The sequence below is a fragment of the Malaclemys terrapin genome, chromosome 3 (genome assembly GCF_027887155.1).
Source record: "Malaclemys terrapin pileata isolate rMalTer1 chromosome 3, rMalTer1.hap1, whole genome shotgun sequence".
Lineage (NCBI taxonomy): Eukaryota > Metazoa > Chordata > Testudines > Emydidae > Malaclemys > Malaclemys terrapin.
The window spans coordinates 193,625,775-193,640,568 of NC_071507.1; the positions used below are offsets into that span (position 1 = coordinate 193,625,775).

Sequence of the window (14,794 nt, forward strand, 5' to 3'; positions counted from 1 at the left end):
CACCTTTTGAGCTAGAGGAATCCTGATTGCCAGCTAGCTCAATTATGAGGCATCTGCTGTTTTGTGCATCTTTAGGCCTAGTCTTCACTTACCGGCTGGTCCGGAGGCACGCCATCGATGTTCTGGGATCGATCCCGGAAGTGCTCACAATCGACGCCGGTACTCCAGCTCGCCGAGAGGAGTACGCGGCGTCGACGGGGGGAGACTTCCGGCCGCGTCTGGACCGCGGTAAGTCCGGAGTAAGGTACTTCGAATTCAGCTACGTTATTAACGTAGCTGAATTTGCGTACCTTAGTCCGAAGTCCGGACTAAGTGTAGACCAGCCCTAAGTGATGTAGGATGTTGGTGACTCAGCATGTTCTTTCTTTCATGGAGACTTTATATATATTTTTGTTTTTCTTAAACCTAAAATAACTGTTATCTGCGCACAAAGAACAAACATAATTGATCATCTTTTGGGCTCCAGAATCAAGGGCAGGCCATGAGTCTAGGGAGCCAAAGAAGTCTGTGTAGCTTTTTTAGGTCCGTGTCTGAGGAGCCTATATTTTATTTATTGGTCACTTCCTGATTAAGTGCTTTTGAAATTCCCCTGCTCGCTAGCATACACGTGATTTCTGTCAGAATGTAGACGTTATTGTTGGCCATATAAGTGGAAGAAACAGAAGTTTTTCTTCTGTTTCAGAGCTTGTTCGGTTGCTGCTTTAGAAATTATACAAACAACTCGTCTGTGTTCTGAGATAATATTTTTCATAAACAGTTTCACTGACATAGTAGGAATCAAAGGAATCCTTCCAATATAATCAGTTTATTAAAATTAAATTTTATTGTTTTCATATTAAAATAATTTTTTTTGCTAAAGTTTTGCCAGGGATGGACCATAGACAGAAAAATTACAGCTGTTTTTCTCTTTGCAAAGTGCACAATGAGATTAAAACTTTCCTAAAAGTATATAATAGAAATTATTGAGGAAAGGAGAAGACAACTTGCAAGCAACAGTTTTAAGTACATCTAGAAGGTTTCAGTGGCACAGCAGCATTCTAGCAACTTCAAAAAGCTACTGGGACCCCTAGGAAGTTTATAGCATTTCTAACTAAACACTAGGAACTCAGCTGTAGATAACAATCCCTTGTAGATAAGGTGATGGCTTGGATGATCTGATATGGCTTTTCCATTTATTTTTTTATGATTCTGTTAATCACAGTGAAAATGATTAAAAATGTGACTAGATTTTGATTTTTGCACAGAGAGTGAGCACTTAGAATATTTTCTTTGTCCATTAAGTACAATTTTAAAATATACATAAATTATGGTGGTAACTCCATTTTAGGTTTCTGGTGACATGAACATATAGCTTGGGTTATACTTCTGTGGTCTATGATATCAGAAACTCTTTATGAAACTATTGCTTAAATATATGCAGTTGGATGTATATTAGTCCTTACGTTCGCTATTTCATAGTTTGTATGATGTATTGTCTCTAAATCCGTTCATTACAGGTTTCCTTATTTTCAACTTAATTGATTTAAATCCAAGAAATATAACAATCTGCAACTAATATAGTCTAAGAATGGCTTCATACTCCTATTAATGGTAAACCTTGTTTCAAAATGGAATTGGATTAATATAATCATATCCGAGAACATAACATTTTGATATTTTATCGATTTTCTTATTTTACTTTCCATAGATGCTGACAAAATAATATTCATTGACTCGATACTGAATTTAGAACCATTACCCCGTAGAAACTATTCTTCCTCAAAGTGTGAAAGTGTAGTATAAGAAATAATTCTTATTTTCAACTACTCCCATGTTTCTTTCCATAAAAGCCTATATTCATCTCTAACTTAGGCCTTGTCTACACTACAGAGTTTTGTCGACGCAAGTTACATCAACGTACAGCCCCCACTGTAATTAAATCACTGTTGCATGTCCACACTATGCTTTTTGTGTCAGTGGAGCGCATCCACAATAGCATCTCTTGCATTGACGCACAGAGCAGTGCACTGTGGGTATCAATCTCACTGTGCAACTGGCCCCAGAGTGCTTTGGGAAGAGTTTGCAATGCCTCATCAGGGCAGTTACGGTGTCACATGATGAAGGTTTCTCAATCCCATTGTTCCATGGGCATCCTACTAGATTGCCAGCCGCTTTTCAACTGCCCTCCTAACCTGCAACCCACCCATCTCTGTTAGAAAGCATGGATCCTTCACTGCTGTTCAATATTGTGCTGTGCATTGTGAACACAAGGCTATAAGAGTAGCCCAGTGAGGGGCTATTTGGCTGGGGGATGCCTTGAAGGAGCATTTTAACACTGAGCTACAATAATGTGTGTTGGCATAGTTTGTTTACACCGTGCAATGAACATTGTAATGATTACTGTCTGTGTCCGAAAGGTAACACATTTTAAATCACTTTTTAAAGTAGCACTCAGTAATATGACCAAACTGATATTGCTGAATACTAACACAAGAAGCCCACAGAAGTGTGTGTGTGGCGGGGAGGTGTGTGACAAGGAGTGTGTGAGGTGGGGGGGGCGTCGGGAGGGGAGAGTGAGTATGTCAGCACGCTGTCTCGTTAAGTTCAGACAGCAGCCATAAGCAACCAATCCTGAGGCAGAAGCTGGTGTACAGATAGTTGGTGTTTCCCTGTCCCCCCCATCCCAGCTCAGCGGACACTGGTACACCGGCAGGGGGAGAGGGACACCTCAGCATTAGCCCCCACCTCCCTCCCTGGCTCTGTAGAGCACATCAAGAGTTTCTACCCTCATTTCCCCCAGCAGCAGTCTGCCTGCCTGCTGCTGTGGTCTTAGTGCCAGGGAGAGCAGGATTACGCGTTAATGTTTCGATTCTGTGATTTCCTCAGAGTTTTCCCACAACTTTCTCTCTCCACAGACCAAGGAGATCCACCCTCTCCCCGTAGGCCAGGCAAGAGTGCATTTGCTGCTGAGAACTGGCATGCTCAGCTGGGCAGTAGCTACATGAGCTCCCCACACTGAGCAATTTCAAAACTTCCTGGGGCTTTGAAAGGGGAGGGGCAAATGCCTGTATAGCTGGATGCAGGGCAGCAGAGTTCAAAATGGTGAGCAGAGCGGTCACGGTGGGCATTGTGGGATACCTCCTGGAGGCCATTTACAGCGACTTAACGAATGCTCTGTCTACGCTGACGCTTTGTCAATGTAACTTTGCTGCAAAAAGCTCTATGCCTCTTCTTGAGGTGGTTTTACTTTGTGGGCAAGACAGGAGAGTTTTGTTGGCAGGAGGAGCATTGTAGTGTGTACACCTCCACTGTTTTGTTGACAAAAGCTGCCTTTTGCTGACAAAACTGTGTAGTGTAGATAAGCCCTTAGTTTAAGATTGCGCCAGTGGGATTTACTATTTAAATGTTCACATTTCTTCTACTTTTGGAGAACACATTGAAATCATTTGATGGTTTGGCTTCTACTTGTCCCTCACTTCCAGAAAATTTTCTGGGGGAACTCTTAGTCTGAAATGGGATTAATTCTGAACCCATATTTCATTACAAGTGAGACTCATAGAACAGAAGCTGTGTTCTAAAGGTATTTATACAGGCTCCTATTTCTGAAGTATCTGAGCACTTCTCCAGTATTTAAAAGTAGAAATAACACTTTTCTCTTTTCTTCAAAGCCTGTAGGAGAAATAGATTAGTTTATAGGGTGTCATGTCCGTCTATCTCTCCCCTCCCATTCTCACCTCCCAACACACTTTGTTGTGTATGAGAATTTATTTAGGAAAAGGTTTAAAAAAAAGAAAAAAAAAAAAAAAAAAAGGAAATGAGTTTTGCTGAACACAGTCACTGTTTCAATCTTAGAATTCTTGGATTAATTGTGAATAAGGCAAAAGTTATAATGAAACCACTGCCTGCTAGGAGTGATGGAGAATGTTGACTGATTGGAATGAACAACCAGTAGTCAGGATGTTCACATTTAGGGTATGGTAGAATAGAGATTTGACAAATAAGGAATGAAAAACTTAAGCCTGGAATTCCTAACCTTGGAGCAAAGTCCTATACCATGTTTTAAAAATACACACAAGACAGAGAAAAAGTGTTTGTGTATCTCTAATTATCTGAATCTAAAACAGATTAAGAGAATCTGTGGTATTTTTAGTCTATATTTGTGTGTGCATGATAAACTATTATGGCAATGGGACTACAGAAATGTCTTAAGTTGACTGCTATATAAAATAGCATGGATAGGCAACACATGCAATAGTTAAGATTTACTTTAAATTTCCTGTCTAATCAACTCTTTCAGTTGCTTATAACTTTCTCTGGCAAATGTCTTTGGGGCAGAAATGATTTCTTAATGGTACTAGCTCAAACTTTTTTTTCCCCCCAACTTTCATTTGAGCAAAATTGTTTCTGCTATTTTTGAGTTATCTGAGCATGAAAAAAACTTTTTTCTTGCATGTTCTGCTTAGAAAAGTGTGCTGAAATAATTTAGAAGTAGTTAAAGGTAGAAACCTCAAACTTGTTTTGTAGATCTTCTTATGACTCTCTCTCTCTCTCTCTCTCCCCAAAAGCCTTATATTTTGTTTGTTTGTTGTCGTCCTCTGAAGCATCAGAGGTGGAGGTGGGATACTGGTCTGGCTGGACCAGTGCTCTGAGGTGGCACTGAGCTTTCTCTCTCTCAGGTGCTTGGCTGGCTTGTTCTTGCTCACATGCTCAGGGTCTATCTGACTTGCCATATGTGGAGTCAGGAAGGAATTTCCCCCCAGGTCAGGTTGGCAGTGACCTTGGGGTTTTTTCATCTTCCTCTACAGTGTGAGTGTGCAGGTCACTTGCTAGGATTATCTGGATATATCTCACTAAATCATTTCACAGCCATTGCAGAAGTCTTGGACATTGGTGCACCTTGATCCCTCTTATTCTATCCCTGTAGCACACAATAGACTAGGGTCCTGTAATACTTCGGTCTAATTTCAGTTTTTGGTTTAGTGTGTAGGGGCAGGTTGGTGTTGGCGGAAGTCAGACTAGATGATCTATGGTCTCTTGTTGCCTTAAACTCTAAAACTCTGTGAAAATTTGCCCTGGTGTAACTAAATAGGTTTAAAATTGATTTACTTACACTGGGGCAAACTTTTAATGTAGCATTACTTAAAACCCATTTTAGGGCATGTTTATGAAGGATTTAAACTGGAATAAGTAGGTTGATCTTTAGTTGTATCAGTTCAGCTTCCCTAATCTATTTCCTATATTATTCCTTAGATTTGAGTTAAATTTGAGAAAATTGGTGCTGTAAATTTTAAAGGTAAGATGATTTGAAGTTGGGAGGCACAGTTATAAAGCTGGCTGACTGTACTAAGTAGCACTTGAGATTAACAGCACTCCTAGGTAATAAATAATTGATCATTACTGTTATTTAGATAGGAATTATCTTTAGAAAAACTCAATGTATGCAAATATATTCTACCATAAATTAACATGAGTAATTCTATTTAAGTAGCAAGCCTCAATTAAGAAGGCTCAGAGTAAAGGAGTGTGTTTATATGATATGGAAGCTATTCCACTTGATGCCATCTGAAAGCTGTCCTTAATCAAAGCCTCCAACATGGAGGCCTGCTACTTTACATTATAGCGCTCATGTTAATTCATGATAGAACAGAACTGTGCAAATTGAGTTTTACAAGTTCTACAAGGCCCTGCAGATAGATATTCTCAGGCACAAAAGCTCTTTTTTTCCCTCTTTTTTTCATCTTCCCCCCAACCTCTTTTAATAGAAATTAGTAAATTCCATGCAAAAAACAGTAATAAAGCTGAGAAATTAACAACTTAAGTCAGGAAATTTCCAAAATTAATGTCTAGAATATGTCGTACCCCTTCTCTTGGGGATGCAGAGAATGTCTCCTTGCACCAAAAGGGAAATACAGAGATAGCGAAGTCATGGGGCTTGTCTTTGCCCCATCACTAGCCAGCATTCAGTATGTGAATGCACATCACACACTGAAAAGGTGGCACAGAGGCTATACTCCCTTGCATCTCCAGGAGTCCGTGTCTACCTGAGGCATAATATGTCTGGGAGCTCTCACTGGACGAATTTGCCTCTATGTTACTCCTGTCTCAGGGTAGTAGCTAAAAGGCACAAAAAAGTTCTAAGGTTGAGCTTTCAACCTTAGATAATGCCAATATCCTGTTGTTTGTTAGGTAATGCAATACGAACAGGATTTTTAAAAGTCTGTTTGTAATGTACTGCATTGTGAAAAGAAGAGTGCAAACAATTTGTATTCCATTGTCCCAAATGAAATTCTGCCAGTTTACTCTCAGTTTATGTTGATAAATAATAATCCTATGTTAAAGTGCATTTCTCAAGTTTGTAGTATTGTGGAAAAAGTTCTAAACAGCATTAACTGGCTGTCATCTATTTTTAGTACGTCATAAAATTTTTGTTAGAAGAGGAAAAAAATGAGCCTACCCAAGTTTGCCTAGTTTCGTTCTATCAAGGTTAATTGTTGTTTATGAGTGGGTGAACCGGATGCTTTCATGAGCTGTGCAGCATAAGGAGATGGGGAAAAAAATCAGTAGTGTCCAAGCACAGCAAAAGACAATGTTTTAATTGAACTAAATACAATTGTTCATTTTTAAAAAAGTAGGTAACTCCCTTGAGTAGATTGCATATAATGGCAAAAATGGATAGAATTTGGGTAGGTTAAAGCATGTCTTGAATTTAAAGAAGTACCCCCAAAGAAATGACTAATTGGAGCCCGCGAACTTTGATAGTAGAGAAGTTCAACCCGGAGGCCTGGTCGAGCCGAATGTTTAGTAATTGTTCATTTGCTGAAGCAAATTAACTGATCGAAAAAAGTTCTTTAAAAAGTCAGAAATCATATATTTTTATAAACTTCTGCATCAAAATACTGCAGGAAATGTGAACTAGAAACATCTCAAAGAATAATTCCCGTATTGCAAATCTCCAGGGCTTTATATTGAATAAACTGCAAATAATCTCATGCCTTTTTGTGGCTTCATCATGCAAGCACCTATCATGATCAGTCCCACTTTAGTGAGCCCAGTAGTGTTTGCAGGATAAAAACTTTGGCCAATAAATAACTATTTACTGAATGACTAGACATATAGAACTGTTATGTTATGAACCGTTTTACTTGAGAATAATAGAGATTGTATACTATAAATAAAATCATTATTTGTGATTTGTATTCTTGTAAAAAGACTGGAGTTCCAAATGTAAGGTATTGCATTTTATTGTCATTACAAAACTATGAAGTAGGTACTGTAATGTAATTAAAGAGCTTGACATGGCAGAGACTTAAATTTTAGAACCTGTATAGAATTAATATTTCTAAATTATTTGGATCCATAGCCTGTTTCAGATTTTAAAAAAGTCCTTGCGTAATATATTTACATATGTAGAGATTGCTAGCCAAAGAAGTTGTTTGTTCTGTCAAAAAGTACACAGATGGGACTTCCAAAATGAGTTTCTTCAGTTTCAGTAGCTTTTACTGGTTGAGTAATTCAAAAGAGGTAATAGAATCCTAAAAGAGGAAATACTATCAACTGTTAGAACAGTTTTGAATGCCAAAGTATGCAAAAAACATGGGAGTGAGTATTGTATTATCAAATCCATGACTCCAAATAAACTAAAGAAGAAATGTAAGTTGGGTCTCAAGATAAATAACAATGAAGGCTCATGGTCAACTAATAGCTTTTTTTTTTACTCTTGAATGGTATTAGGAAATTCCTCTGTTTTCTGTTATACTTTTTTTTGCGACTACCTGCTGCCTGCAGTGGCTTTTTAGTGGTTTAACTCTTGCTGTCTTTTAAAATTCCTATTTAGTGTATTCTGCTATTTTAAGAGTGTGGTGAAAAGTTTAAAGCGTTCTGATCTCTTTCTTTGGAGTGAGATTTTTTTGTTGTTTGCTATTTAAATTAAGATGTCAAGTTTAGTTTTTTTCCTTCACATAATTTAATTAGGTAAAATCTATTTCTCTTGTTAATATTTTGTTTTATTACGACATAACTGCCAGTGGAACAGAATCTGTTTTAAAACAATGAGGTCCTGAGTGCCCACAACTGTCAGTGGTTTAACTAGGAGTTGTGGGCACTCATCTCTTTTCAGGGGATACTCAGCATCTTGAAGGACTGAGCCCTAAATTACTGATTTAGGAGTTTTGAACTCCCATTGACTTCAGTGGGAGCAGAGTTAAGTCAATGCTGAATGCTTGTGAAAATCCCACTCTTACCATCTTTGGAATCTGATTTTCATCACAGCTGAGCATTTGCTACTCTCATTAAAATCAGTAGACACCGTGGGTCCTCAGCACCGTTTGAAAATCAGGCCTTGAGTGTTTTTTATATAAAAATTTGTTTTCTCTTGTTTTTCAGCTTAATTGGAATCAAAGTTAGGAAGTTCAAGCAATCTGGAGCTCACAGTATTTAAGAAATGTAAGCCATATACACTGAATGTTCAGTTTCTGCGACATTGACAATTGAACAATATCAGGCTGAGTTGTTCTTGTGTGTTAATTTAACAATATAATGGGCTGTTTAGATGCCCACTTAAAGCTGGCTAATATAATTATTCAATCTCTGAATTGTTTATATCTCATTTTAATTACAAGAACATCCAGTATACATTCTGTTCTTCCTGCAAAAATTATTTAATGATAGAAAATTTACATTTTTAGGACACAGACAACACTGTTTAAAAAAGTGTTTGTATATTTTCATTTGCTGATCTGTAATTGCATATTATTATTGTCACTCTGGGCTACTGCTACATTCAGTCTCTTTTCTAGATACTTGGTTTCTGTGAAACATTTGTAATCCTTGCTATTTAGAACACACAAACTGGTTTTGGTAGCTCTGTTATCAGCACTGCTATGGGATTTGTCTTTTCCATGATATGGTCCATGTTGTTGATACTGAGTTTAGTTCTTTGTTGTGACTTGGCGGCCTTGAGAGTCCGTTCCAGTGGTTGTTAGTGTATTTCCCTGTTATACCAAGATCCATTAAGAGAGTTTGGTGTGAATCAAGCTAGGCAAGTTTTATGCATGGATTTAGGGCCTTGTTTTTCCCTCACACTTCCATGCACAGGCTGAGTTCTTCAGCTAACAAAAGGACTGTTTTGAGAGTATTGGCTTTGGGGAATGCAGAGTCCAGGGCTTTTTGAGGCCTCCCTTCCACTGAAACAAGTGACCAACAGCAGAAACAGAGAAATTCTGCTGGAGAGGCAGACAGACAAGGATGGATTTAAGAGTGGTGCAGGATTTAGATAATCCTTATATATATAACAAATAAGAAATGGCGGTACTTCAATTTGCTGAATATTAATAATTCTGTGTTTGCTCTTATAGTTATGTTCCTAAAATTTCAGTCATTTTCATGAGATTTGCTTATTTTTTGTTTTGAAGCCCATCAGTAAAATCATCTGAGTTTGGAAAGGTCATTTGGGATGATATTGGAAGGAAACAGCAGTTATGATCTGGCCTAAAGTGTGCTGGTTAACCAAACTGTAATTTGGGGTTGTAAAGAATTTCTCTATTCCATTCTATACTTGTTTATCATACTCAAATCCAGAATTTTGCTGAGACTGCATTGTACAAAAATAACCAGTTTAACTAATTGAGCTGAAATCTTGGTTTCATGCACAATGTTTTTAAAGGCAAAAAGGGATAGTTGAGGCAACTGACAAAAAGATTTGATGCTAATTTACACTTTGTTTTTTAGTGGCTAATTTGCCCTATAAATTGTTAAAATTATAGGTGTAGGATAGAATTAAGAAACAACACTGCATACAAAGGGCAATATGAATTCCCCTTCAATGGGTGGCATCCAATAGACAGGATATTGTTGAGGAGGGATAGGGAGCAGAGAGAGAGAGAAATTGTTATTGCATTCCATGATGTTTATTGCTGGATCTAGCACAATATTGTGGGGAAACTGTCCACAAATTAATACATTGTAGTCCAAGGTAATTTTATAACAATTTAATTACTTCATTGTGGTTCTTTCAGATCTGCCATTTTTAATATTGTTGAGAGATCTCATTTTGACTCTTCAGTGATCTTTCCCAGTAAGAAAATGTGAGAACATGGGCCTTTATTGGATAGAAAATGTACCTTCCTTTTTGTGTACCTTTGGACACAGGGAAATTTTTCTTCTGCCTGTCTGAAGATCTATGTTTAAATCTCCTGTGTCTAACTCAATGGTTTGCTCATGCCAGGAGAGATGGGGAAAGGAGGTGGAAGATTGTAATTAGATACAGAGGCTATACCTGAACACTCTTATAGATGCAACAAAAAATAAATTGCTGAGTCTGACCAAACTGATGTGGGAATTTTCCAATATAGTTCACTTTGAAATTATACTTGTGTATATCTTTTGCGATCTTTCAGAATATATGCTGAAAGATGATTTTGTGTTGGGAGCTGTGAGAGTTAATACGGGGAAAACATTCTTTAGAGTTGTAAAGAGACATGATTTCTATACATACAGGAATGTCTCCTGGGGAAAAAGTAGTGAGGGGAGAGGAAAAACTAAAAGGTAGGTTCCATATATTTAGTGTTTGTGATACTGCTGTGCCATATCCTCTTCTCAAGTCTTTTTACTGTTTGTATGATGCTTTACTCTTTTGGATACTTGCTAAAATTGTCAATTTCTGTGAATCATTAACATTTAATTAAAAAATATGTAGATATTCTAGTATGATTGATTGATGTTCCCAGAGGTTTTACTCAGGTGACACACGAGAGCACTTATAGAGCAAAACATTTTTATGACTATTGTTTTACTCGCAATATAGTAAGTTAGACTGTAGCATCCTCCCTGAGTCCATCCATAAGGTTGCTGTTTTCTCCTCAGTGCCCCCTGCTGCTGAGACACCTACAAGAACTCAGCCATCATTAGATAGCTAGGCTAAACATATTAGGTAGCTGGTATTATTTATTTGTCGCTCCTCCTCCCAGTACTCTAAAATTACTAGGAACTATCGAGTTTTTCACATGGCTAACTATATAAATGTGTGAAGTCATTTCCTTAGTACTCCCCCCTCCCCCCCGTTCGCTTCTCTCATACAGTATTTTAGGCTACAGCTGGGAGGTCTGATTCCTAGCTCAGATACTCATATATGCATTAGCTCTACTTGAGCTCACGTGCTAAAAATAGCTATGTGGCTGCGATGGTACAGGCGGTGACTCAGGCTAGCTGCCAGAGCCCAACTGTGCCTGAGAGGCTAGGTATGTACTTGAGTGGCTAATCTGAGCCATTGCCTATACTATTCCTGGGGAAATTCTGCGCTACTGTGCAATGCAGAATTTTGCAGAAATTAATGTTGTGTGCGCAGAATTTACTTTCCCCCACAGAAATGGGCTGAAGTACTGCTGGCCGACACTAGGGGTTGCTGGACCTGGCAGAGCCCATCTTGCACATAGAAGACTCTGCTGGGGGGAGGGGGAGGGAGCTAGAGGGTTCCTGGCAGCTGCAGTTCCCAGCATGCTTTGAGGGAAGGAGGCGATGCGCAGGAAACTCCATGCAAGCCTGGGACCAAGGATCAGGCTTTTTCTCCCTCTGGATCTTGGGGGGGGGGGGGGGAGGGTGTCAGGGGGCAGGTGTCTGGGCTGGGGGGGCACAGCTGGGCTCTAGGGGAGGGCGGGGAGTGAGAGGGCCATGCTGGGCTCTGTGGGGGTTTGGGAGTATTGGCTGGGGGGGCACTGTGGCTGGGCTTTGTGGGGGAGGGGGTTTGGGTATCTGACCCCCCCTGGCTGGGCTCTGGGGGGAGAGGAAGAGGGCATAGAAAGAGGATCTGGGTTGTCATAGGGGTTTCTTTAACTCTACTGCTGGGGGAATTTGTGTGTGTGTCTGTATTGTTATAGACATACTTGTTGACAGGTATTTTGAAATAAATTACCAAAATAATTGAAACTGGTGTGTATGTAGTGTTATTTTGACAATAAAATTTACAGAATTTTGCAGAATTTTAAAATATTGTGCATAGAATTTTTAATTTTTTGGTGCACAATTTTTAATATTTTGGTGTAGAATGCCTCCAGGAGTACTATACCACTGCAGCTACATTGCTATTTTTAATACACTATCTCAAGCCAAACTAATGTGTATATCTGCCTACCCTGGGAATCACATCCCCAGCTGCAATGTAGACATACCGATACCCTTATACATACTTGAGTCTTGTATCAGGTTTGATTATAATTTCTTTAGGAACCCTGTCTTCTATATATTTATACTGCACCTAAAATAACGAGGCTCTGGTCTGGGCACTACCACAATACAAACAACTACCATAGAGCTGGGAGGACTGAATGCTACTCCCTTTAGCTTGCCACTAAAGTGGTTAATGATCAGCTAGCAGTTGGGCTGCTGCTGAATGTCAGAAAGCTCACTAAAACCTACTCTGCCCAAGAGCAGGAAACATCAATTTTAGTTTTCCCACACCTTTCCTGGCTCTTGGAGACCGACTTCAGAATTTGACCCCGGGTCTGCTGCTTGAATCAACATCTCATTTGCCGTGATGTCACCAAGCCTTTCATTTATTTAATCTTTTCCCCCTCCACTTGGTTTGCCCCCAAAAAGGAACAGGAATTAGCACGTCTAATGACATATTGTCTGTTTATTCTACAAAGTAATACTGGCAGCATTTCTTATTTTATATTTAACGCGTTAGCAGTGATGTGCTTTCGTAGCTAAAAACCAACAACCCGAAATATATACTCTATGTTTAAAGGTATATTTTTTCTTTCAAAACATGCTGAACAAACAACTTGTTTGCTCTCCTGATTTAGTGGTGGTGGTTGTGACTTTTTTTCTTGGTTTGATTTTCAAGCAGAAGTTTATGGTGTTAAACAGCAGTAGCTCCTGACCTAATGTACCCTTCTCTGAGTGATAATGTTTCTTTGTCATTTATTTTTAGTTGATTGTTTTTTCTCTCCCACCCCACCCACACCCCACCCCGTAACATGATTTGTACAATCTTTAGAAATGGAAGATGATTCAAAACCACAACTACTCAGTTTTCTAGTCTGAATGAGTATTTCTGAAGAATCACTGGCTCACTTATTTAAAAAAAAAAAAAAAGACAGTCCCAATAAGAGAAAACATTGAAGACCCTTAACAGATTATGTGGTGTCTGTGGAGGGGACAGTATGTTAAATAATCATTCATTCTGTTGAGCCATTCTTGTATTGTTAACAGATGTCCCGTTGTTTCCTCTGACTATGATTCAGAGTCATTTGGATAAAATATTTTGAAGTCCTCTACTTTTTAGTACTGAAACAAAGCTTGAGTGCTAAATATGAAACTATGGTAATACTTAGCTATGAATCAGTCTGTATTTGTCGTCTTGTTTTGCATATCAAGCCTGCAACATGTCTACTAGGATCCTGAATATTTGTAAAGACAGCAAGATGACATAAACGTCAGGGTCTCATGCAATGACAATTTTAAAAATGTGTAATATAGCACTGAATTATTATGCTACAAAATTCTAAATAAAACTTTACATTCCTGTTGGCCAGTATAGTAAATATGTGGGTACACAAGAAATACAGTAATAGGTTTAATGGCAAATATTTTATTCAGTATTGCTATTACAAATAAAATCCTTCTGTATAAAATGTGGTCCTTATTTGTAACTGTCCAAAAACCTAACCAATAATAGTAACTGTCAAACTAATTCTCTAATCTATATATATGGAGATATACCTATCTCATAGAGCTGGAAGGGACCTTGAAAGGTCATAGAGTCCAGCCCCCTGCCTTGACTAGCAGGACCAAGTACTGATTTTGCCCCAGATCCCTAAGTGGCCCCCTCAAGGATTGAACTCACAACTCTGGGTTTAGCAGGTCAATGCTCAAACCACTGAGCTATCCTTTCCCCCCATTCATCTAATTAGCTAAGTGATCTGTTTAAGGTATTTTCTAAGGGGCCAATAATCTGAGGACAAGTGTACACTAAAAACTTTTGCCAGTATAGCAAGGTCAGGGGTGTGCTGCTTATATATAATATTTCTGTACCAGCAGAATCCCTAGTGTAGACACAGTTACACCAGCATAAAAGTGCTTTTGATAGCTTTGTTTGTTTTTGCTCACTGTACCAGGACAAGTTATGTCGGCAAATGCACATTTTTGCTGATAGAAGCTGCATTGGCATTAGGAGGATTTTGCTAGTGTAGTTATACTGGTATAGCTGCACTGGCAAAACTCAAGTTTAGACTGGCCTTAGTAACTAGTTTCCATCTAAAATTACTAAAGAATATTTAATTTTCTTCTATGGAAATTCCTTGTCACTAGCCAAGCTAAGAGAGGAGGAAACATGTAGTCCCTATGGAAGGTATGTATCAGTGTGGTTGACTATGTGGCCCCCTAACCTATGACTTCTTTTTCTGCTAGACCACAAAGCTATTGCAAATCTATATTTTAAACTGTAGACGTCAGAGCAGTTCTGTATATTACCATAAAAGAACATTGCATAGTAAAAAATGCACTTTTCATTATCTGACTCAAATGTATGCAGAGTTTACACATTAAAATTATCACAGGTAATATTTGATTGGCCTCATTCTTATACACTGCAACGCCACTGTTAAGGCTGCTGACCAATTTCCTGTTAGCTCTTTATTTTCATGAATTCCTAACTCTCAGAAATATTGACCATTTAGAACTGAAATTTGCCATGGCTGGTATCTGAGCAAATTTTTGTGGTGAAAAATCTGTGCCAAATCTCTTTAGCCAATTGAGTTATGAAAGGATGAAAAATATTGTTCCCTTTTAAAAATTATATTTATATAGACTACGTTTTTAA

General features: G+C 38.5%; 2 protein-coding genes across 9 annotated transcripts in view; one reads left to right on the top strand and one right to left on the bottom strand.

The window, feature by feature from the left end:
• Positions 1-14,794, bottom strand: part of RUNX2 (RUNX family transcription factor 2) — a 192,361-nt gene that overhangs the window by 152,961 nt on the left and 24,606 nt on the right. The window lies entirely within an intron of this gene.
• SUPT3H (SPT3 homolog, SAGA and STAGA complex component) overlaps positions 1-14,794 on the top strand; it is a 445,162-nt gene that overhangs the window by 22,285 nt on the left and 408,083 nt on the right. Inside the window, exon 2 of one of the 6 annotated variants that reach the window (XM_054021903.1) lies at positions 8,362-8,421. The exons of the other annotated variants lie outside the window; for them this stretch is intronic. Coding sequence (XP_053877878.1) covers positions 8,420-8,421 — 2 coding nt within the window. The 5' untranslated portion in view covers positions 8,362-8,419. The remainder of the gene's footprint in view (positions 1-8,361; positions 8,422-14,794) is intronic. 6 annotated transcript variants of the gene reach the window in all.